Source organism: Hyla sarda, chromosome 12, assembly GCF_029499605.1.
Source record: "Hyla sarda isolate aHylSar1 chromosome 12, aHylSar1.hap1, whole genome shotgun sequence".
Lineage (NCBI taxonomy): Eukaryota > Metazoa > Chordata > Amphibia > Anura > Hylidae > Hyla > Hyla sarda.
In genome coordinates this window covers 54,371,664-54,397,706 of record NC_079200.1, presented here as the reverse complement: position 1 = coordinate 54,397,706, position 26,043 = coordinate 54,371,664, and the positions used below count along the sequence as shown (strand labels likewise).

Below are 26,043 nucleotides of genomic sequence, written 5' to 3'. Positions count from 1 at the left end.
TGCAATCCATGTACTAGTTTAGTATCTTCTCTGAACTCTCTCTAGAGTATCTATATTTTTCTGGAGATACGGCCTCCAGTACTGCGCACAATACTCCAATACTACCAGTGTTCTGTACAGCGGCATAAGCACCTATCTTTTTCTTCTGCTTATACCTCTCCCTATACATCCAAGCATTCTGCGTGCATTTCCTGCTGCTCTATTACATTGTCTGCCTACCTTTAAGTCTTCTGAGATAATGACCCCTTAATCTATTTTCTTAGGTACTGAGATTAGGACTCCATTAAATATTCTATATTCTGCCCTTGGGTTTTTACGCTCTAGGTGCATTATCTTGCACATGTATGATCTGTGACATGGCACCCTCCTCCACATTTGTTTGGCTGTTCCTCACCCGGTTTGAAGCCTTTGCCAAGCTGTGTTTATTTCACTTTAATGACTGTGTCTTTATCACCTGTTTGGTATGATTAGTTATTCAAACACCTGACTATAAACCTACAAAATCCCTAAGGTTGAGTTCACACATGCCATTACCACATGCGATTATGCTGCAAAAATTATACAAATTATGGTAATTTGCAGCAAAAACCCATGTTGTTATTAGTTGCGGTAATGCTAATTATCCACAAGGTGTAAACACAGCCTAACTTTTTGCAACTGTACCTAGAAGAATTAAATGGGTACTCCGGCCCTGAGACATCTTATCCAGTATCCAAAGGATAGGGGATAAGATGTCTCACCACGGGGATCCCGCCGCTGGGGACCCCCGCAATCTTGTATTTGCCACCCACCTGTTTGAGCTGCATGCCGCGGGGCCAGCTCACAAACAGCCGGGTGGCGACCACGGGGCTGAAGTATCGTGACATCATGACTCCGCCCCCGTGTGATGTCACCCCTGCTATGCAAGTCTATGGGAGGGGGCGTGATGGCCATCACGCCCCCTCCCATAGACTTGCGTAGTGGGGGGTGACGTCACACGGAGACAGAGTCATGACGTCACGATACTCCGGCCCCGGGGTCGCCACCCGGCTGTTTGTGAGCTGGCACCGTGGTGTGTAGCTCAAACAGGTGGGTGGCGAATACATGATTGCGGGGGTCCACAGCGGCGGGACCCCCCACAATGAGACATCTTATCCCCTGTCCTTTGGATAGGGGATAAGAGTCCCCCTTTAAGGATGTGATATGAAGTGTTCATTCACTTTGCTTTTTGTTTATTGATAAAAATAAACTACTAACATTTCCATTTTTAAAAGCTTTCTTTCTTGCATTTTTTTCAACTTCTGTACAATATATATAATATCTGTAATTGTTTATTAAAATCAAAGATTTTCCTACTACTGTATAGTTTAGGTCCAGTTTAACAACATTTTTTTAGTGTTTAAAGGGGATGGCCTCTTCCATTGTAATAAAACCCCCACAGCCCATGCAGGCAGGTATAATCCTGCTAAAAGAAGGAGCCTCTAGCATTAGTAGATTGATGCTTTTCGTTCACTTATCTCTATATATATCATATAACCTGACAGGATGGAGAAGATCAAATCTAAACAGAAGCAAACACAGGATGCAAAAGCGAGAAAGGAGAGTGCGGGAGGAGGGGATGCGTCTGAATCATCCAAAGATAAAGGTACCAACTAAATGTGTAAAGAGCAGAACATGACATAGCCCAATGATAAGTTAGGCTAGGTTCACATTGCCATTCCCATCCGACCCATTAAAGGGGTACTCCCGTGGAAAACTTTTTTTTTTTAAATCAACTGGTGCCAAAAAGTTAAACAGATTTGTAAATCACTTCTATTAAAAAATCTTAAGCCTCCCAGTACTTTTTAGGGGCTGTATACTAAAGAGAAATCCCAAAAAGAAATGCATTTCCTGTGATGTCATGAACACAGTGCTCTCTGCTGACCTCTGCTGTCCATTTTAGGAACTGCCAGAGCATGGGGATTTTCTCCTTCTTATACAGCCCCTAAAAAGTACTGGAAGGATTAAGATTTTTTAATAGAAGTGATTTACAAATCTGTTTTACTTTCTGGCACCAGTTGATTTGAAAAAAAAAAGTTTTCCATGGGAGTACCCCTTTAAGGGTCTGATCGCCTCTTTTTTTTTTTTTTTTGAGCTGATAGGACCCTGAAACTGGTCGGATGAAAATGGCAAGTAGAGAATAAATCAGCATCAAATCTTCTATGGAAGCTATTCGATGATTCAGAAGGCTTTCGGGGATGATGGCCCGTGATTCATCTCCAGGAACGGCCTTCTTGAGGAAATCTGGTTCATTGGTGGACGTTTGATGCAATTCATGATGTTTCTTCTGCTCTGGTAGCACAAGCCATGGAACACATTTTGCAATGACCCATCTTAAGCCAAGATCTCATGTTACAATCTTGGACACAGTAGTTTTAGGAATCCCCAGATCATCTTCTTCTAGTTCTGTTAGTTGCCGATCTTTGTCGCACACGTTCAGCATTCAGGCATTTTGCTTGTTGCAGGTATTCAGAACATGGATTACTTGCAACAGTTTCTCAACCATGTTAAAAGCGTTCATGCCATCATCCCCAAAAGCACTCTTTATAATCCCAATAGTTTCCACAGAGGAAGGTTTAAGATTTGATGCAGATTTGTTTCTCTACTTGCTCAGTCATATGGGGGGAGATTTATCAAAACCTGTCCAGAGGAGAAGTTGCCCAGTTGCCCATAGCAACCAATCAGCTCGCTTCTTTCATTTTTAACAAGGCCTCTGCAAAATGAAAGAAGCCATCTGATTGGTTGCTATGGGCAACTGGGCAACTTTTCCTTTGCACAGGTTTTGATAAATCTCCCCCATTGAATGTGACAGCCACACAGTACATGTTTGCTCAATAATGCACATTGCCCCACTGACTAGTACAGGGAATGTTATTCTACTCTCCTTGCCAACCAGAATACATTTACATCAATGTTGAGCAAAGTGTTCTTGTTATGTTAAAGGGGTTTTCCACCATAAGGTGATTTTAGTACATACCTGGCAGACAGTAATGGAGAAGGATCTGCGCTTGTCTTGGGGCTAAATGGCTATGTTGTGAGATTACCATAACACTGTGGCTAGCTTTTTGTGAACTTGTATTTCCTGTTTAACTTATGTTTTTTTGACTACAAATCCCACATTTCCATTTTCCTCCCTCCCACACATCAATCCCCCCACCCATTGAAACAAAAGACCTGTGGTTTTCAATCAGGGTGCCTACAGCTGTTGCATTAGTTGCAGATTGATCCCTCTCCCTCCAAGCCATCCCTCCACCCATTGAAGCAGACAGGCTCCCTGTCATCAGCTGACTAGTGAGTCAGGTCTCGGCCGCATTGCGAGCTGGGAAAAATCTGAGACAACAGTCATTTTGTATGCTGTTAAAAATAAATATTGGGGTGAAAATCACAGAAGAATTGTGAGAAAACTGTCACACACAGGTACAGAAACTATATTATGAACTACACTAACTTTACAGCCCCTGTAGCATAGTCAAATAAAACAAATTCATGGAATACCCCTTTAACAGTGGCTGGATACTTTCTGGACAAAACTGGTATTCGTAAAGGAAATCATACTCATTTAGGTTTTACCACTAAAATCATTTATCAGTTATCCACAGAATAGGTGATAAATATGTGATCTCTAGGTGTATGACCACCAGTGATCTCATGAATTGAGGATCTCACGTGCCCCTTGTGAATGGAGTCGCAGATCACTTGCATGACCACTGCTCCATTGATTGCTGTGGGACTGCCGAATATTGCCAAGTGCAATCCCTACCAGTCCAATAGCAGTAAAGAGAACAGCTATCACACAATCGCACCTCTACTTCGATTACAAGAGGCAGCTGAGGTCCTCCATTTTCAAAATTGCTGGTTGTCTCAGCAGTCGATTTTATCGCTTGTCCTGTGGATGGATGAGAAATGCTTTTAGTGGAAAAGCCCCACAAAGGGGTTATCGAGGAATAGAAAAACAGAGCTGCTTCCTTTCAAAAAACACTCCCCGTCTGTCTCCAGGTTGGGTGTGATTCTGCAGCTCCGTGCCACTGAAGGGAATTGAGCCAAGATGTAAAACCACACCCAACCTGGAGACAGACTGGGAGTTGTTTTGGAAATAAATTAGGTGTGTTTTTCTATTCCTGGAGAACACGTTTAAAGAACATCTACCTAGTAAAAATGTTATTGTAACTTTGGCGTTCGTTATATACAAGTATGTACATAATCACTGATTCACGGTGGTTATTATTTCGTAGTTACAGTTGTAGCAACAGAAAACATTTTTACCATCTGATCAGAGTATTGTACTTGTGACCTAATTGTTCAATGTAACTCAATATAGTATATGAGCAAAACTGTATTTTTACTTTTACCATATTACCGTACGCCCTTATGTTGTGATGTGTGTTTTTTCTCTGTATTTTTGTAATAAAGATGATGGTGAAAAAAGAGACAAGGATGGAAAAAAGAAATGGTGGCAGCCCTGGGTAACTCACACAACAAGTAAGAAACATGTGTTTTGAAGGGTAACTTTGGGAAATTTTTGCACATAACTTTTCTTGGCAGTAAAATGTTACCGTATTTTTCGCCGTACAAGACGCACTTTTTCTTCCACAAAACTGGGGGGGGGGGGGGAGTTGGTGCGTCTTATATGGCAAATACACATTAAAACCCTGTCCTATCGCAGCGGTCCCTGTGGCCATCAACGTCCAGGACCCGCTGCTAATACAGGATATCACCGACCGCGGTGATGCCCTGTATTAACCCTTCAGATGCGGTGATCAAAGCTGACCGCCGCGTCTGAAGCGAAAGTGACACTAACCCGGGCATGTTCGGGACCGCCGTGGTGAAATCACGGCGTCCTGGACAGCTTACAGGACACCGGGAGGGACCTTACTTGCCTCCTCGGTGTCTGCTCCATGCCGGGATCCCCTGCATGGCCGGCGCTCTCCTTCGTCGTCATCACGTCGTCGCGCACGCCGTCCCGTCATCCAATAGGAGTGGCGTGCGTAGCGACGTGATGGCGGTGACGGAGAGCGAGGATACCGGGCAGCAGAGATGTTCCGGAGCAATGGGGACACTTCGGGGACGCGGCGACAGCGATGGAGGGCCACATCCAGGGCAGCGGTGACGGGTCCGGAGCGGCGGGGACACGTGAGTACTACCTCCTATACCAGTGGTCTTCAACCTGCGGACCTCGAGATGTTGCAAAACTACAACTCCTGGCATGCCCGGACAGCCAACGGCTGTCCGGGCATGCCGGGAGTTGCAGTTTTGCAACATCTGGATGTCCGCAGGTTGAAGATCACTGTCCTATACTTTACATTGTATTTGGTTCAGAATCTTTTTTTTCTAGATTTTCCTCCTTTAAAATATATGCGTCTTATATGCCGGAGCGTCTTATATGGCAAAAAATACGGTAAGTTACCTTTAGAAGTTTATATCTCTCAGTTATGCGCTATTGAAAAGAGGACAGCACGAAAACAACACAATCCCATCAGGGTCATCTACGAAACTCCTACATGTTCCTCTTATTTGATTTATTCATAAACCTTCAAGGAATAAACAAGTCATTTGTCTCCTACCACTGCCTCAATTAGGACTCTGTTACACAGGGCATTTATTTGCTGAACAGGCCGATATCGCCCTTTGTAATAGGGTTAGTGATCAGCCATTGAACAAACAAAGCAAGCCTGTTCATCAGATAATTTAGTCATTTTGACTAGTCAAAAAATCTGCAACAAAGGGCAGCATCAACGATTTATAGATCATTAGTGTGGTCCTCACATCCAGTGCTCAAGCCATGTAAAGACTCTGTAAATGAGCCCTAATCTACAAGATCTGTGCTCTGTACAGCATTGTGTAATAGGGCCCCTAGTGTATATTGACACAGCAGGTCATGGTCTCCTTTATTCTGCTTCGATGGGAGTCTGATCCCCACCAATTACAACACTGATGGACTATTCTAAAGATCAAATTAATGTTATATCCTGGAAACCTCCTTAAAGGGGTACTCCGCCCCTAGACATCTTATCCCCTATCCAAAGGTTAAGATGTCAGATTGCGGGGGTCCCGCTGCTGGGGACCCCGGGATCTTGGCTGCAGTACCTACCTCAACGGCTTCCGGCAACGCTGGAGGCTTCGGATCCCGACCACGCGAGCGAAAGAGCATGACGTCACGACTCCGCCCCCGTGTGATGTCACGCCCCGCCCCTCAATGCAAGTCTATGGGAGGGGGTGTGACGGCCATCACGCCCCCTCCCATAGGCTTGCATTGAGGGGGCGGAGCGTGACGTCACACAGGGGCGGAGCCGTGACGTCACAACACTCCGGCCCCGTGATCGACAGTAATCAGACCCAGAGCGAACACTCTCCGGGGACTGATTTTAACGAGGTGCGGAGTGCAAGATCACGGGGGTCCCCAGCGGCGGGACCCCCGTGATCAGGCATCTTTTCCCCTATCCTTTGGATAGGGGATAAGATGACTAAGCGCCAGAGTGCCCCTTTAAAAAATATATATATTATCTGATCTTCTGTTGGGTCAGAGTTTTTCTTCTAATCTACATTTGTATGTTTCAGTGGTTCGTAGTGGCAGCTATAGCCTATTTGATACAGACAGTGAAGATGAAGAGGAAGAAGCTGGAGAAGAAAATGGCAAAGGGAAAAGGGAAGAGGAGCCTCCAAAAAAGAAGACAGCGTTTCAGGTAAATAATTTGGGTTCTACCTTTTTGCCCTAGGTTTCAATAAAAAAAAAAGATTGCACTGGTACAATAAGGCCGATCTCATATTGTGCACTTGTAGGTTGTCCATGTTCTTTCTGTATAACCCCAACCTCTGTCTTACACACCTGATGCTTCTCATGCATTGCTTAAAATGAACTAATTAAAGTAGCCAGTTATGTTCTGGAACGGATAATGCACCATCATTCTTTTCTTAAGGTTCCATGTAGTTTTATTTTCACTTACAAAGATGTTTTATGCTTGACATTGTCTTCAGCTAGCGTATGAAGCATGGACCACAAGTTCTAAATCTGCATTGAACCTACGGAGGAACGATGAGCAGACCATGCGAGAGCAGATCCGCAAAGAGATGGAGAAACAACAACCAGATGGTACGTTGGGATCAACAACATTAGTCTCTCCTGCATTTGGAAGCATGCTAACCTTTCTGATTGGATGGCTGTGACTTTTTAGTTAATTTATTACCATGTGTAGCAAGTTTATTTAAAGAAGTATTCCAGCGACTAAAAACATATCACCTATTCATGATGTACTTGGCTATGGAGAATAATACCAGATCAGTACAGGATAAGTAATGTATATACACAGTGACCCCACCAGCAGAATAGTGAGTGCAGCTCTGGAGTATAATACAGGATATAACTCTGGATCAGTACAGGATAAGTAATGTAATGTATGTACACAGTGACTCCACCAGCAGAATAGTGAGTACAGCTCTGGAGTATAATACAGGATATAACTAAGGATCAGTACAGGATAAGTAATGTAATGTATGTAACACAATTACTCCACCAGCAGAATAGTGAGTACAGCTCTGGAGTGCTGACCAATTAGTTGCGGGTGTGGTCGTGCTTCAGCTGTGCTGTGTGTGTCTGCTGTGTCTCCTGAGCTCCAGGGAATTACCATCTGTTCCACCTGGGGCCTGCTTCCTCCTCCCCAGGGAGGGAGTGGGTTTCCAGGCATGAGTGAGGGAGGTGAGGCCCAGGCTTCTGCTCCTCGGACTAGGCCGCAGGGGAGCAGTAGAAGCCAGCAAGCGGCCTGTACATCGGAGGATTTGGGGGTGAGGCGTTCTACTAGGAGTCGCAGCAATGCTGCTCCAACTCCCCCCACAGAGGTGAGAAGCTGCAAGGCTGGATCCTCCTCGGAAAAGCTGGGTGCAGCCAGCGGAAAGCTGGGTTTGTTTGGAAGAAGGCAGAGTGCTCACGGAGGTGAAGCCGACCTCAGTGAGGAAGGCTGGGGAGTGCTGAGGACCCGGGAGTCTATTTCCACCTATACCTCCCGGGTAAAAAGTCACCTCCGTGAGTATGAAGACGCCTGTAAGGCCATCAGGAGGCTCCGAGAGGAACAGCGGTGTGCCCGTGCCAAGGCCAAGATTACTCCAAAAAGGAAAAAGACAGAGATCCAGGGGCAGATAAAGACACTAATGTCTGAAATACAAGTTTTGGAGGAGAGGAGAGCCGAATTATTGGAGAAGAGTGGTCCATTTAAAGAGAAACTGGAAAATGAGGAGCGCTTCAGGGTGAAAGAAGAAGATAAAAATAAAAGGTTGATGGGGCTGCAACCTGAGAGCCAGGTGGATGATGTGGAGGAGATGGAGGAAGAACAACAGCCAGATCCACCTGGTGGCCTGCGGCAACAGCAGCAGGCCCCGTACAGTGGGCCCCCTGCACAGCAACCAGCAGTATCACCTGCCGACTCAGGGGAGGACAGTGACAGCAGCTACCAGGGAGGGGCGCTAATGGCCCAGATCCGCATGCTGGAATCCCCAGTGTGTCCTCAGAACCTGGTGTTTGGAGATGAGCTCCAAAATGAGGCACCTGGGGGTAAGAAGAAAAAGAAGACCAAGCCAAAGTAGCAAGAAGTGGTGAGTTACATCTACACCCCCCTCCCTGTAAATCCTGAGTCGGCCGCAGGGTCAGCTCATTGTGCAAGCCCCGTTACCCAGCCCAGCCCGTGTTCTGTGGTGGACTCGGTGCAAAGGTGCGGGGAGAGTACAGATACTAAAAGGGCGCAGAGCTCCATGCCTGTTTGCAGTAGCAGGGATGGAGCAGAGAAGGCATCGGGCGAAAGGCCGTACAGTGAGGGCGGCCCAGCGGTGGGCAGAGAGGCAGACTCCGGTGCTGTAGTTCGCTCCCCTGTGGGAGAGGGGGGTGACTCAGTGCCGGAGGTAGTAAAGGGCATAACGGACACTCCCAAAAGTGAAGAAAAACGTTTGTTTTGTATTGGTGCCGCAGATCCCATTGATCAGCGGCGCCATGAAAAGACTGGAGATGATGCTGATGAGGCGGAGGGCACTAATAAGAACAGGGCTGGGGCCTCCTCTAGACCGGGCAAGCATGCTGCCCGGTCCCTTAAAGGGCCAGCGGAGGTTGTCCCAGCCCTAGTGCCTCGTGATGCTGAGGCAAAACAGGAAAAAAATGTCATCATCGTCATCGTTTGCTGGATTATCTGTTTCTGGTCCAGCCAGTGTGAATGAGAAGGTAAATGGGGGTACGGGGTGTGGCGGATGGAGGAGCGGATGGAGGTTAATGTTATTGGAGAAGGTGATTTTGCTGTTGCTGAAATTAGGGGTGGTGATGAGACTACAGATGATGTTATTGGAAACAATGTTGTTGGGGGAAGTGCTAATGTTGTTATTGAGGGTGGTGGGGATGTTGTCATTAGAAGTGGTGTAGGTGTAGGGTCTGGTCCGGTTGCCCCCCCAGTGGTGACAGATCATAGGAGTTATGCCAATGTCACTGCTGGGGGAAGTAGAATACTTTCCTCGTCTCCTGACTCTAGGGACGGTTTATTGCAGCGACATCTCCTGGAAGCTCTGAAAAAGGGGGAAAGGTCGATTAATGTAGAGGGTAGAGCAGTTGATCTGTCCTTCTGGATAGAGAGACACGGTCTCTCTGCCTTCCCAGAGGAAAGAGGGGGCGATACTGTGTGGTCCCTCCCAACAGCCGGGGCAGGTAGTAACCGTAGGAATGTGGTCCGTCTTCGGTGGCAGGGCGAAGATGTGTGTCCTTCAAGGACCAAAGTGGTTGAGCTCTTGCTAAAGATGGGCTTCAAGGCAGTTGATATCTTTGCCTTGATACATCCCTACGGTGCTCCTGAATTCGATATCAGTTTTGGTCGGCCAGAGGGGCTTGAGCTTTTCTGGTCGAAATATGAATTGGTAAAGAATGAGCCTGGCTGGCGAGACTTTGCCGTACAGGCATTGTCTCGTCAAAACGAAATCAAGAGAGTGACCGTTTTGACCCGTAACGAATCACTCTCTTGTGTTGACATCATCACCTGGTTAGGACGGTATGGCGAGGTAATGGGGGTCCCGCAGAAGAACAGGGACGAGTTTGGCATCTGGTCAGGAGCCTGGACGTTTTTGGTAAAACTTAATCGTTCAGGAAATACAGTTACCCATATTCCATCCTCTGCCTTTCTCGGCAGGGATCGTATCCAGATTTTCTACCGGGGTCAGCCGAAGCTCTGTCACAGATGTGGTGACCCCACACACTTCAGTGCAAACTGTACGGTGCAGAAATGTGCCTTGTGTGGGGGTGTAGGCCATCTTGCCGCATCTTGTGCAGAGATTAGGTGTCACCTGTGTGGTGACTTAGGTCACCCATTCAGTCGTTGCCCTCGTTCTTTCGCTAATGCAGTCTTGTCCCCAGCGGGTGAAGATCACGAGTCGGAATCTGCTGAGGAGGGGACTAGCAGGGGTGGAGGAACTGAGGGGTCAGTGAGGAACAGCAAGAGAAAGACACCAGCCCAACTAAGACGTCTTGATAAACGCCAAAGGGATAGGGTGATGGGGAAAGCCCGGGTTACTGGGACGACCTCTCTGTCCCAGAGGCCAACCATGCTGCTGAGACCCTGAGGGATGGCGAGCTGAATGAGGAGGTCAGGAGGATCCAGAATGAGGAAGGTGCCATCTCTTCAGATAGCGTGGAGGAGGATGATGTGGGATGGCAGAAGGAGACACGAAAGCGGGGTACAAGTAAAAAAAAAAAGGGAGATTTGTGATCTTCTCCCACCCTGGTCCAGGTGCCAAAGGAAGGCAAAACTGACTCCCCTCTGGTTGGCCTTTCCAATCGATTCCGACCCCTCAGGGACATCTCCTCCTCTTCTTCGGAAGGGGAGGATGAGGGGGAGGTGGCAGAGTGGCTTCCAGGGGGCGCCGAGTCCTCTTCCCCTGGGGAGGTTATGTCCTCGGGGGAAGGGACTGGCCTAGAATCCGGAGACGAGGAAAGTAAAACGACGTCTGGTGAGATGGACACTTCCATTTCTCTAAAGAGGGTGAAGAGTTCTTCTGATGTGGAAGGTGAGAAGGGGAGTGGGAAAAAGAAAGCTGTTTAACTCAACTCACCCTCGATGGTGGCACCCTCTCCGTTGACGCTGGCGTCCATTAATGTCGCCAGCATTAAGTCAGATACAGCTCGTTTTGCTGGCTATGATCTTTTTGCCCATATTAATGCTGATATTTTATTTTTGCAGGAGACCAGGCTAACAGATATGTCATCTATCTTCAAGGCTAAAAGAGAGTGGAGGAATGGGCCCTCCTACTGGTCTCTTGGGGCCGAGCCGTATAGCGGAGTGGCGGTCCTTTTTACCGCAGCGGTAGAATGCCGACGGGTTATCGAGTTAGAAATGGGGAGGTGCCTGATCTTAGATGTCCTCATGAGGGGACAAGAACTTCGCCTTATTAACATCTATGGCCCACAGTCTAAGTGGGACCGGAAGTGTCTCTTTATGAGGATCAAGCCCTATCTTTTTACAAGTCGGCAGGTGGTCTTTGGAGGGGACTTTAATGCTGTCACGAGGCCCCAAGACAGGGGAGGTGCCAGAGACAAGCTGACTTATGATAGCGTCGCCCTTAATAGCATAGCGAGTGAGGCTCGCCTGGTGGATGTCCACATCCGGCACACCCCAGGCCACGTGGGATTCACCTATCATAGGTGTAGTTGTAGGTCTAGGATAGACAGGTTTTATTTAAAGGAGGAAGCCGTCTCTTCAGCAGTGTCTGTTGTTGAGGTGGAGTTCTCCGATCACTGTTTAATTTTGTTTTCTCTGAATGTCACAGAGACCCCCCGGATGGGCAGAGGCTATTGGAAGCTGAATTCGTCTCTCTTGGAAGAAGCGGAGATAAGACAGTCCTTTGAGGATTTTCTTCAGAGCCAGGTATCATTGCTGGGCCTTTGTAGCAGTAAGTCAGAGTGGTGGGAGATCTTCAAGGAAAGGGTTGCGAGATTCTTCCGCCAGCTCTCGGGCCTCAGAAGCCTAAACAGGTACCGCTTGTACCAGGGCCTGAGGAAGAAACTTGAGAACCTTGTCTCGACTGGAGGTAGTCGTGATGATATCTCCAGAGTGAAGTCCTTGCTGATGAAGTGCCAGTACGATAGGCACGCATCTTTGGTTTTTGAGAGGGATTACGGGAAGTACCGCTCGCCCGACCCTTACAGAAACTGCAAGATGTCAGTGAATAGTAAAGTAGTCTCAGGACTGATTGATAGTACGGGATCCTTGAAAAGGTCCAGATCAGGGATCCTGGAGGTCGTCAGATCCTTCTACTCGCACCTCTTGGGAAGGAAGGATCTAGATCGAGATAAGGTATCAGCTTTCTTGGCTGAAACCGTCCCTGAACCAGGAGTAGACCCCTCTCTTGACGTTTTGACAGAGATGATCCGGGAAGAGGAAGTCAGGATGGCTATTGATGGGCTTGCCCTCAAGAAGTCACCCGGTCCGGATGGCTTAACATCTGAGTTCTATAAGACCTTTAAGGACACTTTGGTTCCCCTCTTGACCGCGGTTTTTAATGAGTGTCTATCCTCGGGCACTCTGCCAAAGTCAATGAGGAGGTCAGCGCTGATCATCCTGTCAAAGGGTAAAGACCCGTCCCACATTGAGAATTGGCGTCCCATAGCACTTCTCAATGCGGACAGAAAGATTCTGGCAAAAGTGCTGTTTAACCGGTTGGTGGAGTTTGCACCCCGGCTCCTTTCGGGGGCTCAGCATTGCTCTGTTCCGGGCCGCAGTACATTTAGTGCTGTGCTCAGTGTCCGGGAGGCTGTGGAGCAGGGTAGGGCTGGCCACTGGAAGGGGTACTTGATATCCTTGGATCAGGCAAAAGCGTTTGATCGGGTTAACCATGAGTACCTCTGGTCTGTCCTTCTGAGATATGGTCTGCCAGGGGGGTTTGTTGATTGGCTTAAGACCTTGTATGTAGGGGCAGAGAGTTTCCCGCTTGTGAATGGTTGGATTGGCCGCTCTTTTGAGGTTGGGTCTGGTGTCCGTCAGGGTTGTCCTTTGAGCCCTTTGCTGTACGTGTTTGCAATCGATCCTTTCCTTAGAAGAATTGATTGTGGACCGTTGGCGGGGGTGAGAATGGACCTGGTGGTGCCGGATTCGGCTCTGAGGGCGGTAGCATACGCTGATGATGTCACCGTGTTTGTCTCCTCACAAGAGGAGGGCAGATGGGTGATGTCAGAGGTGGACCGCTACTTGGAGGCATCCGGGTCCAAGATCAATCAGGATAAGTGTGAGAGTCTCTGGCTGGGAGGGGGAGATCCTGATTTTGATCTCCCGGACGCCCTTCCAGAGCCCCAGGAATCCGCAAAAGTCCTCGGCATCGAATTTGGTCAAGGGGATTACCCCAAACAAAACTGGGAAAGCAGGCTTAAGATCGCCGCTCAGAAGGTGGATCAGTGGAAGGGTTGGTCTTTGACCCTCCGGGAAAGGGTTAACCTGATGAAAACTTTCCTGCTCCCTTTGCTGATATATCTGGGCAGTGTATGCATGTTGCCAGAACCTCTCTGGACCCGGGTCTACAGTGTGTTCTTTCAAATGTTATGGGGGAATAGACTGAACCTAGTGAAGAGGGAGGTTACTTACCGTACGAGAAGACTAGGGGGGTTGTGTATGGTCAACCCTGTGGTGTTCCTAGTGAATACCTTTCTTAAGACCAATATAGCAAACCTCTGGTCAGAGAGGGCTCCTCCGTGGGTATCCTCCTGTAGGGGATGGTTTCGGCCTTTCTTCCAGGAATGGGAGACAGGAGGGCAAGTGAAGGATCTTCGCACACCACACGGGCATCTCCCGGCTTATGCTACCCTGGTTCTGAAGGTTATTCGTCGGTGGGGTCTGGGGATGTGGGAGATTAGGACTCTGTCGAGGAAATTCCTTGACAAGAGGGTCCTGTCTTCTCATTTCCAGAGGCCATTGGCGCTCAAGGACTGCCCAAGTTGGGATCTGGAGGTGGGTTTAGAGCTTTTGAATTCTATCAGGATCCCCTTGAAGTTTTGGGACTTGACTTGGCGCTGCTTCCATGGGAAACTGTGTGTGAGGGACAATCTGAAGTGCAGGAGCTCTGATGACCGGGGATGTCCCCGCGAAGAGTGTGGAGGCATGCTAGAAAGCATGGAGCATTTTCTGCTTCATTGTCCCTTTAACACAGAGGTTTACAACAGGGTGGGCGCTTCCATTGGTTGGCCTCGGCTGGCCAGTCTCTCCTATGCGGAATGGGCCTATGGGGCATTCAGAAACCTTGGAGGCTGGGACCGGTGCACTTTATTCCTAGTCAGCTCAGTGGTCAGGTATTACACGTGGAACGCACGGTGTTTAGTGTCGACGCAGCATAAAATCCTCCCTGTGGGTGAGGTGGTTAGGAACATTCTTGGTGACCTGGTGAAGGTGTGTTCTCTGGAGTACGAGAGGCTGGATGCTGGCAGGGCCTCTTGTCTGTGGAGGGGCTCTGCCTTTAACCCCTTAAGGACTCAGCCCATTTTGGCCTTAAGGACTCAGACAATTTAATTTTTACGTTTTCATTTTTTCCTCCTCGCCTTCTAAAAATCATAACTCTTTTATATTTTCATCCACAGACTAGTATGAGGGCTTTTTTTTTGCGTGACCAGTTGTCCTTTGTAATGACATCACTCATTATATCATAAAATGTATGGCGCAACCAAAAAACACTATTTTTGTGGGGAAATTAAAACGAAAAACGCAATTTTGCTAATTTTGGAAGGTTTTGTTTTCACGCCGTACAATTTATGGTAAAAATGACATGTGTTCTTTATTCTTAGGGTCAATACGATTAAAATGATACCCATTGTTATATACTTTTATATTATTGTTGTGCTTAAAAAAAATCACAAACTTTTAAACCAAATTAGTATGTTTATAATCCCTTTATTTTGATGACCTCTAACTTTTTATTTTTCCGTATAAGCGGCGGTATGGGGGCTCATTTTTTGCGCCATGATCTGTACTTTTTTTTTATACCACATTTGCATATAAAAAACTTTTAATACACTTTTTATAATTTTTTTTTTAATAAAATGTATTAAAAAAGTAGGAATTTTGGACTTTTTTTATTTTTTTTCGTTCACGCCGTTCACCGTACGGGATCATTAACATTTTATTTTAATAGTTCAGACATTTACGCACGCGGCGATACCAAATATGTCTATAAAAAATGTTTTTTACGCTTTTTGGGGGTAAAATAGGAAAAAACGGACGTTTTACTTTTTTATTGGGGGAGGGGATTTTTCACTTTTTTTTTACTTTTACTTTTAAATTTTTTTACATTTTTTTTTACACTTGAATAGTCCCCATAGGGGACTATTCATAGCAATACCATGATTGCTAATACTGATCTGTTCTATGTATAGGACATAGAACAGATCAGTGTTTTCGGTGATCTTCTGCTCTGGTCTGCTCGATCACAGACCAGAGCAGGAGACGCCGGGAGCCGCACGGAGGAAGGAGAGGGGACCTCCGTGCGGCGTTATGAATGATCGGATCCCCGCAGCAGCGCTGCGGGCGATCCGAACGTTCATTTAAATCGCGAACTCCCGCAGATGCCGGGATCTGTATTGATCCCGGCACCTGAGGGTTTAATGGCGGACGCCCACGAGATCGCGGGCGTCGGCCATTGCCGGCGGGTCCCTGGCTGCGATCAGCAGCCGGGATCAGCCGCGCATGACACGGGCATCGCTCCGATGCCCGCGGTTATGCTTAGGACGTAAATGTACGTCCTGGTGCGTTAAGTACCACCTCACCAGGACGTACATTTACGTCCTGCGTCCTTAAGGGGTTAAAGTGCCTTAGCCTGTTGTCTCCCCCTGGTGGTGGGCTGATGCTGGCACATTAGTCTTTTTGTTTTGTGCTGTAGATATATGGTGATATAGGGCTTGCAGGCACTGAACTTGAGCTTTAGGGGTTTGTGTGATTGAAAAGCCTTATTGTTGTTTGTTGTTTGGTTTGTATAGTTTGTATTATTTTGTATATATTTGTTTTGTTTGTACATTTATGTATATGTGTATATATGTATATATATATATATATTGTATTTTTTTCTAAGGGTTGTGTTGTGTTGGGGTTCAGTGTTAGGTTGAGTGGTGGGTAGATGGGGGGAGGGGGGTTTCTGTGTGGGACTTTTTATTTAAAAAAAAAAAAAAATCCTGGACTGGTTCATGGACGTCTGTTATCATGTACTGGGGGCATGGGATGCGGGACCAGCTCAGGGCCAAAAAATAAATAAATAAATAAATATGCATTGTATATTCTGTTTTTCTGTTTGCGGTGTTTGTTGGGGGTTTGACATATTTAGTATTTTGGGTGGGGAAATGCAACCGGACCAGTTTTTAGTTATTATTGTTGTTATTATTATTATTGTAAGTATTATTATTATTGTAGAGTGTTTAGTAGTTGTTGTTATTATAGCGGTGTGTTTGGTGAGAATGAGGCTGGACCAGAAGATACTTGGATGGACATTTTTGGACTAATATGGACTCATTTTTGTATATATTATACAGGTGTATGTTGTTTGTATTATTGTTATGGTGATGTTTGTTCTTTTTGTAATGTTTTATATTTTTTAATAAAAGATCTACAGGATATAACTCAGGATCAGTACAGGATAAGTAATGTAATGTATGTACACAGTGACCTCACCAGCAGAATAGTGAGTACAGCTCTGGAGTATAATATGGGATGTAACGCTGGTTCTTCACAAGATGAGTCATAAAATGCATTCAGGAAGTAACGATTTTTATGTTTAATATATTAATAAGTGGATTGCACTTTTCAGGATATCTAGTGTGGGGAGGTTTCCACTTTTTTAAAATCTATTCGTTTATGCTGGGAAAAACATCATGTGGCTCAAAAATGTATTATTCACAACAAAGACTTTTGTTCTGCTGTTATATATCTACATCCATCCATTTCAATCAAGGGAAACAAGAGGAACTCCAAAAAGAGGAATCACAGACTGAAAGTCAGGATGATACTGTCGATGGGCCAGGTATGCTGTGGTGATTTAATACTCCATTATATGTCTCCTGTAACCATCGTTGGTTCACTCTATTATTTGTTCTCATGTGACAGAGAATATTGTTCAGAGGGTCATCAATATCTTGAAGTTTTCCTGGGTCTTCATCCAAGCTCTTACAGATGACACCATTGAAACTCTCAACTCTTTCTGTAAAAATAGTGTGGACATTGCCACCGTCCTGAGACTAGAGCGCTGCATGTTACAAAAGAACCTGGACAGGGTAAAACTATTAGAGCATATTAGTGCTTTCTTGCCTACTATTGTAGTAAACATTAAACCAAATTTTTGATTTAAGGGTAAAGAAGCCTCTCAAGAAAGTATATCTGAGTACTACAAAGCCAAGCAACTTTCCAGGACTCATACCTTGTCCAGTGAGGAGAATGATGACCAAGTTTCTTGTACAAGAGAAGAGACTCTTCAGTCCAAGAGGTTGGAAGTCTGTAAGATCCTCAGTGTTGATTCGCAGCAGTCTCAGGACAGTTTTGTCTCCAGGTAAAGATGAGTGCCTTGTTGTCATGGTATAGCACAAGGAGCTATAGTATATGGCCTGTGAGGAATTATTGTTAATACCATTTTTTTTAAGCTGTCCCACAGAGGATATCGTTTTGTCCTTTGAAGACCCTGCTGGCCCCATTGAAACTCCAAAAGATAGAAAACCCAGACGTATGATTGCCTTCGACGCAAATTCTGTTGAAAGTTTGGATTCCAGGTAAATTTTGAGTGTTGTGAATGAAAACTGAAATAAGGTCACATAAGTAAAGAAACCTTATTTAAAAAAAATAAAATAAAATAACAGGTTGAGATGATGAGCAGAAACCAATGGGCACAGAGCTTTGCTGAGAGTTTCTGTTTATTTATTTTAGCAATCTGTGGAGGTCCCAAAACTTCTGACATGTACAGTGGGGGAAAAAAGTATTTAGTCAGCCACCAATTGTGCAAGTTTTCCCACTTAAAAAGATTAGAGGCCTGTAATTTTCATCATAGGTATACCTCAACTATGAGAGACATCATGAGAAAAAAAATCCATAAAATCACATTGTCTGATTTTTTAAGATTTTTTTTTGCAAATTATGGTGGAAAGTAAGTATTTGGTCACCTAAAACAAGCAAGATTTCTGGCTCTCACAGACCTGTAACTTCTTCTTTAAGAGTCTCCTCTGTCCTCCAGTTGTTACCTGTATTAATGGCTCCTGTATGAACTTGCTATCAGTATAAAAGACACCTGTCCACAACCTCAAACAGTCACACTCCAAATTCCACTATGGCCAAGACCAAAGAGCTGTCGAAGGATGCCAGAAACTAAATTGTAGACATGTACCAGGCTAGGAAGACTGAATTTGCAATAGGCAAGCAGCTTGGTGAGAAGAAATCAACTGTGGGAGAAATTATTAAAAAATGGAAGACATACAAGACCACTGATAATATCCCTCGATCTGGGGGGTCGACGCAAGATCTTACCTCGTGGTGTCAAAATGATCACATGAACAGTAAGCAAAAATCCCAGAACCACACGGGGGACCTAGTGAATGACCTGCAGAGAGCTGGGACCAAAGTAACAAAGGCTACCAAAAGTAATGCACTACGCCGCCAGGACAGTGCCAGACATGTCCCCTTTCTTAAGCCAGTACATGTCTCGGCCCATCTAAAGTTTGCTAGAGAGCATTTGTATGATCCAGAAGAGTATTGGGAGAATGTCATATGGTCAGATGAAACCAAAGTAGAACTTTTTGGTAAAAACTCAACTCGTGGTGTTAGGAGGAGAAAGAATGCCGAGTTGCATCCAAAGAACACCATACCTACTGTGAAGCATCAGGGTGGAAACATCATACTTTTGCGCTGTTTTTATGCTAAGGGACCAGGACGACTGATCCATGTAAATTGATGAATGAATGGGGCCATGTATCATGAGAATTTAAGTGAAAACCTCCTTCCATCAGCAAGGGTATTGAAGATAAAACGTGGCTGGGTCTTTCAGCATGGCAATGATCCCAAACACACCGCCCGGGCAACAAAGGAGTGGCTTCGTAAGAAGCATTTCAAGGTCCTGTAGTGGCCTAGCGAGACTCCAGATCTCAACCCCATAGAAAACCTTTGGAGGAAGTTGAAAGTCTGTGTTGCCCAGCGACTTCCCCAATGAATCACTGCTCTAGAGGAGATCTGCACAGAGGAATGGTCCAAAATACCAGTAACAGTGTGTGAAAACCTTGTAAAGACTTACAGCAAACGTTTGATTCTGTCATTGCCAACAAAGGGTATATAACAAAGTATTGAGATGAACTTTTGTTATTGACCCAATAATTATTTTCCACCATAATTTGCAAATAAATTCTTTAAAAATCAGACAATGTGATTTTATAGAGATTTTTCTCCTTATGTCTACTATGGTTGAGGTATACCTGTGATGAAAATTATAGGCCTCTCTCATCTTTTTAAGTGGGAGAACTTGCACAATTAGTGGCTGACTAAATACTTTTTTGCCCCACTGTAGCTAAGACAGGAACAGGGAGACAGTGCAGAGGAAAACTACTGAGGCTGACAATTGGTTCCCTGTTGCCTAATTGATCATAAAACTAATGAGCTGTAATACCGGCTGTCCTCTTCACATCACTGGTCTTGTCCCATGCTGACAGTAGGGGAGAAGGGATGGAGCAGACGACTTTCAGAGCCTGTGACGTCATGTCACAGCTTACAAGGAAGAGAGCAGCACTGGGGGTAATAACATTATATTGTCCCAGTGTTTCCCAACCAGGGTGCCTCCAGCTGTTGCAAAACTACAACTCCCAGCATGCCCGGACAGCCAACAGCGGGGATCCTGCCGCTGGGACCCCCTGCGATCTCCATGGAGCACCTGCATTCTATGCTGGGCTGCTGCTCCAGTCTCTGTGTTTCCGGGACTGGAGACGTGAATAGAGGGGGCTTGGTGGGATGTCACGAGGGGGCGTGGTGTGATGACACGTCTCCAGTCCTGGAAACAGAGAGGTTTCCGAGAATGGAGTAGCATAGAATGGAAGGTGCTGCATGGAGATTGCGGGGGGGGGGGGGTCCCAGTGTCAGGCCCCCGCTATTAGACATCCTATCCCCTAGCCGGAATACCCCTTTAACTCTGTCTGTAAAGGGGATTTAAAGTGCTATATCAGAATAGCAGCACTCTAGCCACAAATATATAAACAATGCTCAACCATTGACCTTTACTTTAAGATTTTTGGGCATTTCTCTAAGATGCATGCATGTTTTTTCTACAAGTTATATGCCATTAAATGAATACATTATTTATTCCAGACTAATGTCAGTATTTTTAAATACAGTGGTCCCTCAACATATGATATTAATTGGTTCCAGGAGAACCATCATATGTTGAAACCATCATATGTCGAGTACATATGTCTATGTAAAAATGGTAATTGGTTCTGGGGCCTCGGAACCATTGATTGTTGAATACATATCTCTATGGGAAACTGCCAATTGGTTCTGGGATGACCATTGTATGTGGAGTGTATGGGGAGTGTTTAACAAACCAGGGTGCCTCCAGCTGTTGCACAACTACAACTCCCAGCATGCATGTGCAGCCATTGACTGTCTGGGCATGCTGGGAGTTATAGTTTTGCAACAGCTGGAGGCACACTGATAGGGAAACATTGATGTATGGGGTGTATAGTGTGTATATGTATTGTATGCGATGTGTGACATCGCATACAGTACTGTACAGTTCTTTAAATACCTTCAGGGGGACAGAATGTCCTCCATTACGATCCTGCCGACTACAGCTCTATAGGAAAGGAAGGGGAGGGCAGCCAGCAGCTCATTGGATGCCTGCAGCAAGACGCTCTAGGCTATTGGCTATGGCTGCACTGGGGGGGCGGGGCTTACACGGAGCTCACAGTGGAAGCCTGCGTGAGTTAGCAGGACAGCATGTGAGTAACAGCAGGCAGAACGGGGCACACGGGGACATTATACAACTATCTGTCAGTTGCTGAAGTTGTCAGCGCTGTCAGATAGCTGTTTGTATTATGGCCTCAACACACAGCAGCATCATATGTCGATGCTGCCTTCTACATACGATGGGCTCTGAGAGGCCATCATATGTTGAAATGATCATATGTCGGGGCCATCATAAGTCGGGGGGTCACTGTAATGTTTTTTTTTTCTGTAAACATTAACCCTTTAATTTTGTTCTCCTTCAGTCACGACTTACATGAAGATGGCAGATTGGAGTTGGGTCAGGAAGATGAAGACTATGAAGGGGATGCAGAAATGACAGAAACAAGAACAGATTTCCCACCGTCCTATAGTACAGTTATTTTAAAGGATGAACTGCATTCCGAAGGACTAGATGAGAGCAGCAGGCCACTGGCGGATGTTCCACAGCTTTTAACTGCTAGCGAACTGCTACTGAACAAGTAAGAAGTGGGAAACAATGAGGATATAAGTTAAAGGGGTACTCCGTTGGAAAAAAAAAATTTTTAATCAACTGGTGCCAAAATGTTAAACAGATTTGTAAATTACTTCTATTAAAAAATCTTTACCCTTCCAGTACTTTTTAGCAGCTGTATGCTACAGAGGAAATTATTTTCTTTTTGAATTTCTTTTTTGTCTTGTCTCTGCTGATACCTCTGTCCGTGTCAGGAACTGTCCAGAACAGGATAGGTTTGCAATGGGGATGTTCTCCTGCTCTGGACAGTTCCCGATACGGGCATCAGGTGTCAGCAGAGACCACTGTAGACAAGACAAAAAAGAAATTCAAAAAGAAAATAATTTCCTCTGTAGCATACAGCTGCTAAAAAGTACTGGAAGGGTAAAGATTTTTTAACAGAAGTCATTAACAAATCTGTTTAACTTTCTGGCACCAGTTGATTAAAAAAAAAAAAAAAGATTTTCCACCGGAGTACCCGGTTAGGACTTTTGTCTCCAGGACAGCTTTTTCATCTTGCAATAATGGCATTGTCCTGTGTGTTTAATGATTTCAAGATACCAGCAAAGTAACAAATCAAGTCTAGTTGTTAATTGTTCACATAGGATTCATTGGTTTAATAATTTAGCCAAGTAATTTGATAGAACAGTAACTTCAAAAATTTTGCATAAATCTAAAGTACAAATGAAAAGAAGAAAGTTGCTACTTTATTCTATTAGAGAAACTGTTTCTTTCCTTCTCCATCCTTCTACTTAATTTTTATTATTTTATTTTATTTATTTATATAGCGCCTACAGATTCCGCAGCGCTTACAATTATGGGGTACAAACAAAGACAAGTATCAGACATAATATTACACAATAACTATTCAAACAAGAGGTGTGGGGATATATTGAGGATATGTTGGGGATATGTTGAGGATATGTTGAGGATATGTTGAGGATATGTTGAGGATATGTTGGGGATATGTTGGGGATATGTTGGGGATATGTTGAGGATATGTTGAGGATATGTTGGGGATATGTTGGGGATATGTTGGGGATATGTTGGGGATATGTTGAGCATATGTTGAGGATATGTTGGGGATATGTTGAGGATATGTTGAGGCCAATTAGAGACTATTGTAGTCCTGTCTGAAGAGATGTGTTTTCAGGCCACGTTTGAAACTATGGATGTTGTTGTTGAGTATGAGGGATTGAGGGATAGCATTCCAGAGAACCGGTGCAGCACGAATGAAGTCTTGGAAACGGGAGTGAGAAGTTTGGATTATAGAAGATGTTTGTGTGAGATCATTAGCAGATCGGAGAGAACGTGTAGGATGGTACACAGAGATGAGAGAGGAGATGTAGGGAGGTGCAGCATTGTGGAGAGCTTTGTGTGTGAGACTGAGGATTTTGTACTGTATTCTGGACTGAATTAGTAACCAGTGTAATGACTGGCACAGGGAGGAGGCGTCGGTGTAGCAGCTGGAGAGGAAGATGAGTCTGGCTGCGGCATTAAGGATGGACTGGAGAGGAGAGAGTTTGGAGAAAGGAAGGCCTATTAGTAAAGAGTTACAGTAGTCGAGGCGGGAGTGAATCAAAGCAATAATGAGAGTTTTAGCAGTTTCAGCAGTGAGAAACGGGCGGATTCTGGACATGTTTTTGAGATGCAGGTGACAAGAACTTGAAAAGGACTGAATATGGGGAGTGAAAGACAGATCAGAGTCAAGTATAACTCCAAGACAGCGAGCCTGCTGCCCGGGAGTTATGGTAGTACCACATACCGAGATGGAAATGTCAGGGTTAGGTACAGTATCAGTTGATGGAGAAAAAACAAGAAGTTCTGTTTTAGAAAGATTTAGTTTCAGATATAAAGAGGACATGATGTCTGAGATGGCAGAGAGACAGTCACTGGTATTCTGTAGGAGTGCAGGGGTGATGTTGGAGGAACAGGTATAGAGTTGGGTGTCATCAGCATAGAGGTGGTACTGGAAACCAAATCTACTGATTGATTTTCCAATGGGGGATGTGTAGAGTGAAAAGAGTAGAGGACCCAGGACCGATCCCTGGGGAACCCCGACAGCAAGGGGAAGAGGAGAAGAAGTAGAGCCAGAAAACGAGATGCTACAGGAGCGGCTAGAGAGATAGGAGGAAAACCAAGCGAGAGCAGAGTCCTTGAGACCGATGGAGCGGAGATTACTGAGGAGGAGTTGGTGATCCACAGTGTCAAAAGCCACAGACAGGTCTAAGAGAATCAGTAAAGAGAAATTGCCATTTGATTTGGCCGTCAGAAGATCGTTAGTGACTTTGGTTAGGGCCGTTTCTGTGGAGTGAAGGGAGCGGAAACCCGACTGTAAGGGGTCAAGGAGAGAGTTCTCGGAGAGATAGTGGATGAGGCGGGAGTAGACCAAGCGTTCCAGGAGTTTGGAGATAAAGGGGAGATTTGAGACGGGTCGATAATTGGCTGCACAGGACGGGTCCAGAGATGGTTTTTTCAATAGTGGGGTTATGATAGAGTGTTTGAAGGAGGAGGGAAAGACCCCAATCTCATCATTCACACAGAAACACTGCTAAAAGTTGGTCTTGGCTTATTGGGGGATCAGGTTACATGGTGCCCATAGATGTGTATAAAGAGGGAAAGGGGAGGGGAGCTACATAGGTAGACAGACACAGGGAAGCTGCTGAAAGCTCTAAGAAGTGTTCTATTTCACCCCAATGTTGGATTCACAGCTTACATGTCTCAGTACAGCTCTACAATGTCATTGATGCTGTTGGTGCTTCTGAGGGTTTGCTACAGAGATATGGAGGAGCAGAATCCCCTCTTTTGTATGTGTGCAGTGTATGGAAGACAATATAGAGGTTAGGCTCCATCCACTAGCTCAGAAACAGCTGAAAATTAGAGATGGAGCATAACATAAATAAGTTATGTAATGGGCAAAAATAGTGCTACTCCCCATGTAAACAGCTTATTCTGAAAAGCTATCTAATGGTTCAGAAACCAAAGTACAACATTCCTACATACTACAAATGCCGTGATAATTCATTTTATATTTTTGTATGCTGTGTCCTTACTTCATGTCAAAAAAATGCATGGACACTGAAATTCTTGCCTGTTATTAAATCACTATGTGACACCATAGATAAATGAGCTACATAAAGTGCTTAGTCCACACTTATCCTCTCATCTCAAGTCTCAAATTGTACTATGTCCTTACGATCATCATTCTGTATAGGACAAAGGTAAATGACATAAAAGCATTTTTACAATAATAAAAAATACTTTATGTACCAGCAGACTTTAATTTCTTGATCCCAAAACCATGTGCATTCTGCTCTCTCCTGTTCCCCAGCATGTATGATGATGAAGAGCTGGAAAAGTCTGACAGGTTTTATCAGAGTCTCCCGCGCCCACTGCGCCTTGTCTTCGCTCTCTACAACACCGTTGTGTCAAAGTCTGAAATGCTTTGTTATTTTGTCATCATTCTCAATCACATGGTGTCGGCATCCATTCTGTCCTTGATTCTACCCATTCTTATTTTCCTGTGGGCAATGCTGTCTGTACCAAGACCCACAAAACGTTTTTGGATGACAGCCATCATCTATACTGAGGTACAAGCTCTGAAAAAAAAAAAATACTTTTAATATTTAATATCTGTTTTGCTTTTTCTACAATTAAGAATAATATCTCTTTTGTTTTCACAAATGTCCTCCTAGATTACTGTTGTCATCAAGTATTCTTTCCAGTTTGGCTTTTTTCCATGGACATCTACAGTGTACAGGAGCATGAATACAGATAAACCGTTCCGGCTTCCAAACATAATCGGCATTGAAAAGAAAGATGGCTATGTACTCTTTGACCTTATACAGCTTCTTGCCCTTTTCTTGCATCGGTCTATCCTCAAAGTAAGTTAAGAACAATTAAGTATTTTACATTACTATGCAGGTTTTGGCATAAGTTTTCTCTTCATCATTTGCTAAGCTATAAATCACAACCTGAACTGTCTACCTGGAGAATGGTTGGTCATACAATGTGAGGCTTTGTGGATGTGGCAGATATGTATACATTATTCTAGTAACAATAACTCTTGTGTGCAGTGCCATGGTCTATGGGACAATAAGGAAGTCTCTCTACCAGAGTCCAAAAAGAAGAAGAAGACTAGGAGGCAAAAAAAACGAGGGAGTAAAGGAGAAGATGATACCGACTCTGGGATGGTTCCATGGCATCTTTTTAAACATCAGAATGCGCCAAAGAATGTCTTCAGAAAAAGGAGAGCTTCACAAAAAACAGTGGTTGAAGGTAACAGGGCACCAGATTTTAGGGGAGAATCTGGTGCTTATATGTATTCGTTAATCCCTTCCATCTGAAGCTATATTCAGCAGGTTAGTAAGAGTAGCGGACAGATGGAAAAGAATATGCTTATACGTATAACTGTGCTGAGACTTTGTTTAGCCACATTCAGGTGCTTCTAGTTGAAGGTGTGAACAGGTATTTCAGCTTTATATATGCAGACCACGTTAGAAAAGTAACTAAGTGAATTTAAATGGAGTCTGTTGCATGTTGAAATATGGACAATGTCGAATAGCTGCTGGCAATGCATTTTAAAACATA

General features: G+C 44.9%; 1 protein-coding gene across 4 annotated transcripts in view; it reads left to right on the top strand.

The window, feature by feature from the left end:
* LOC130296360 (piezo-type mechanosensitive ion channel component 2-like) overlaps nt 1-26,043 on the top strand; it is a 141,678-nt gene that overhangs the window by 88,589 nt on the left and 27,046 nt on the right. For all 4 annotated transcript variants that reach the window (XM_056547795.1, XM_056547794.1, XM_056547796.1 and 1 more), the window contains 12 exons: nt 1,524-1,624; nt 4,429-4,497; nt 6,574-6,698; nt 6,991-7,105; nt 16,948-17,016; nt 17,100-17,266; nt 17,342-17,538; nt 17,630-17,755; nt 21,227-21,442; nt 24,785-25,043; nt 25,149-25,337; nt 25,530-25,731. In XM_056547795.1, the coding sequence (XP_056403770.1) occupies nt 1,524-1,624; nt 4,429-4,497; nt 6,574-6,698; nt 6,991-7,105; nt 16,948-17,016; nt 17,100-17,266; nt 17,342-17,538; nt 17,630-17,755; nt 21,227-21,442; nt 24,785-25,043; nt 25,149-25,337; nt 25,530-25,731 (1,835 nt within the window). The remainder of the gene's footprint in view (nt 1-1,523; nt 1,625-4,428; nt 4,498-6,573; nt 6,699-6,990; nt 7,106-16,947; nt 17,017-17,099; nt 17,267-17,341; nt 17,539-17,629; nt 17,756-21,226; nt 21,443-24,784; nt 25,044-25,148; nt 25,338-25,529; nt 25,732-26,043) is intronic.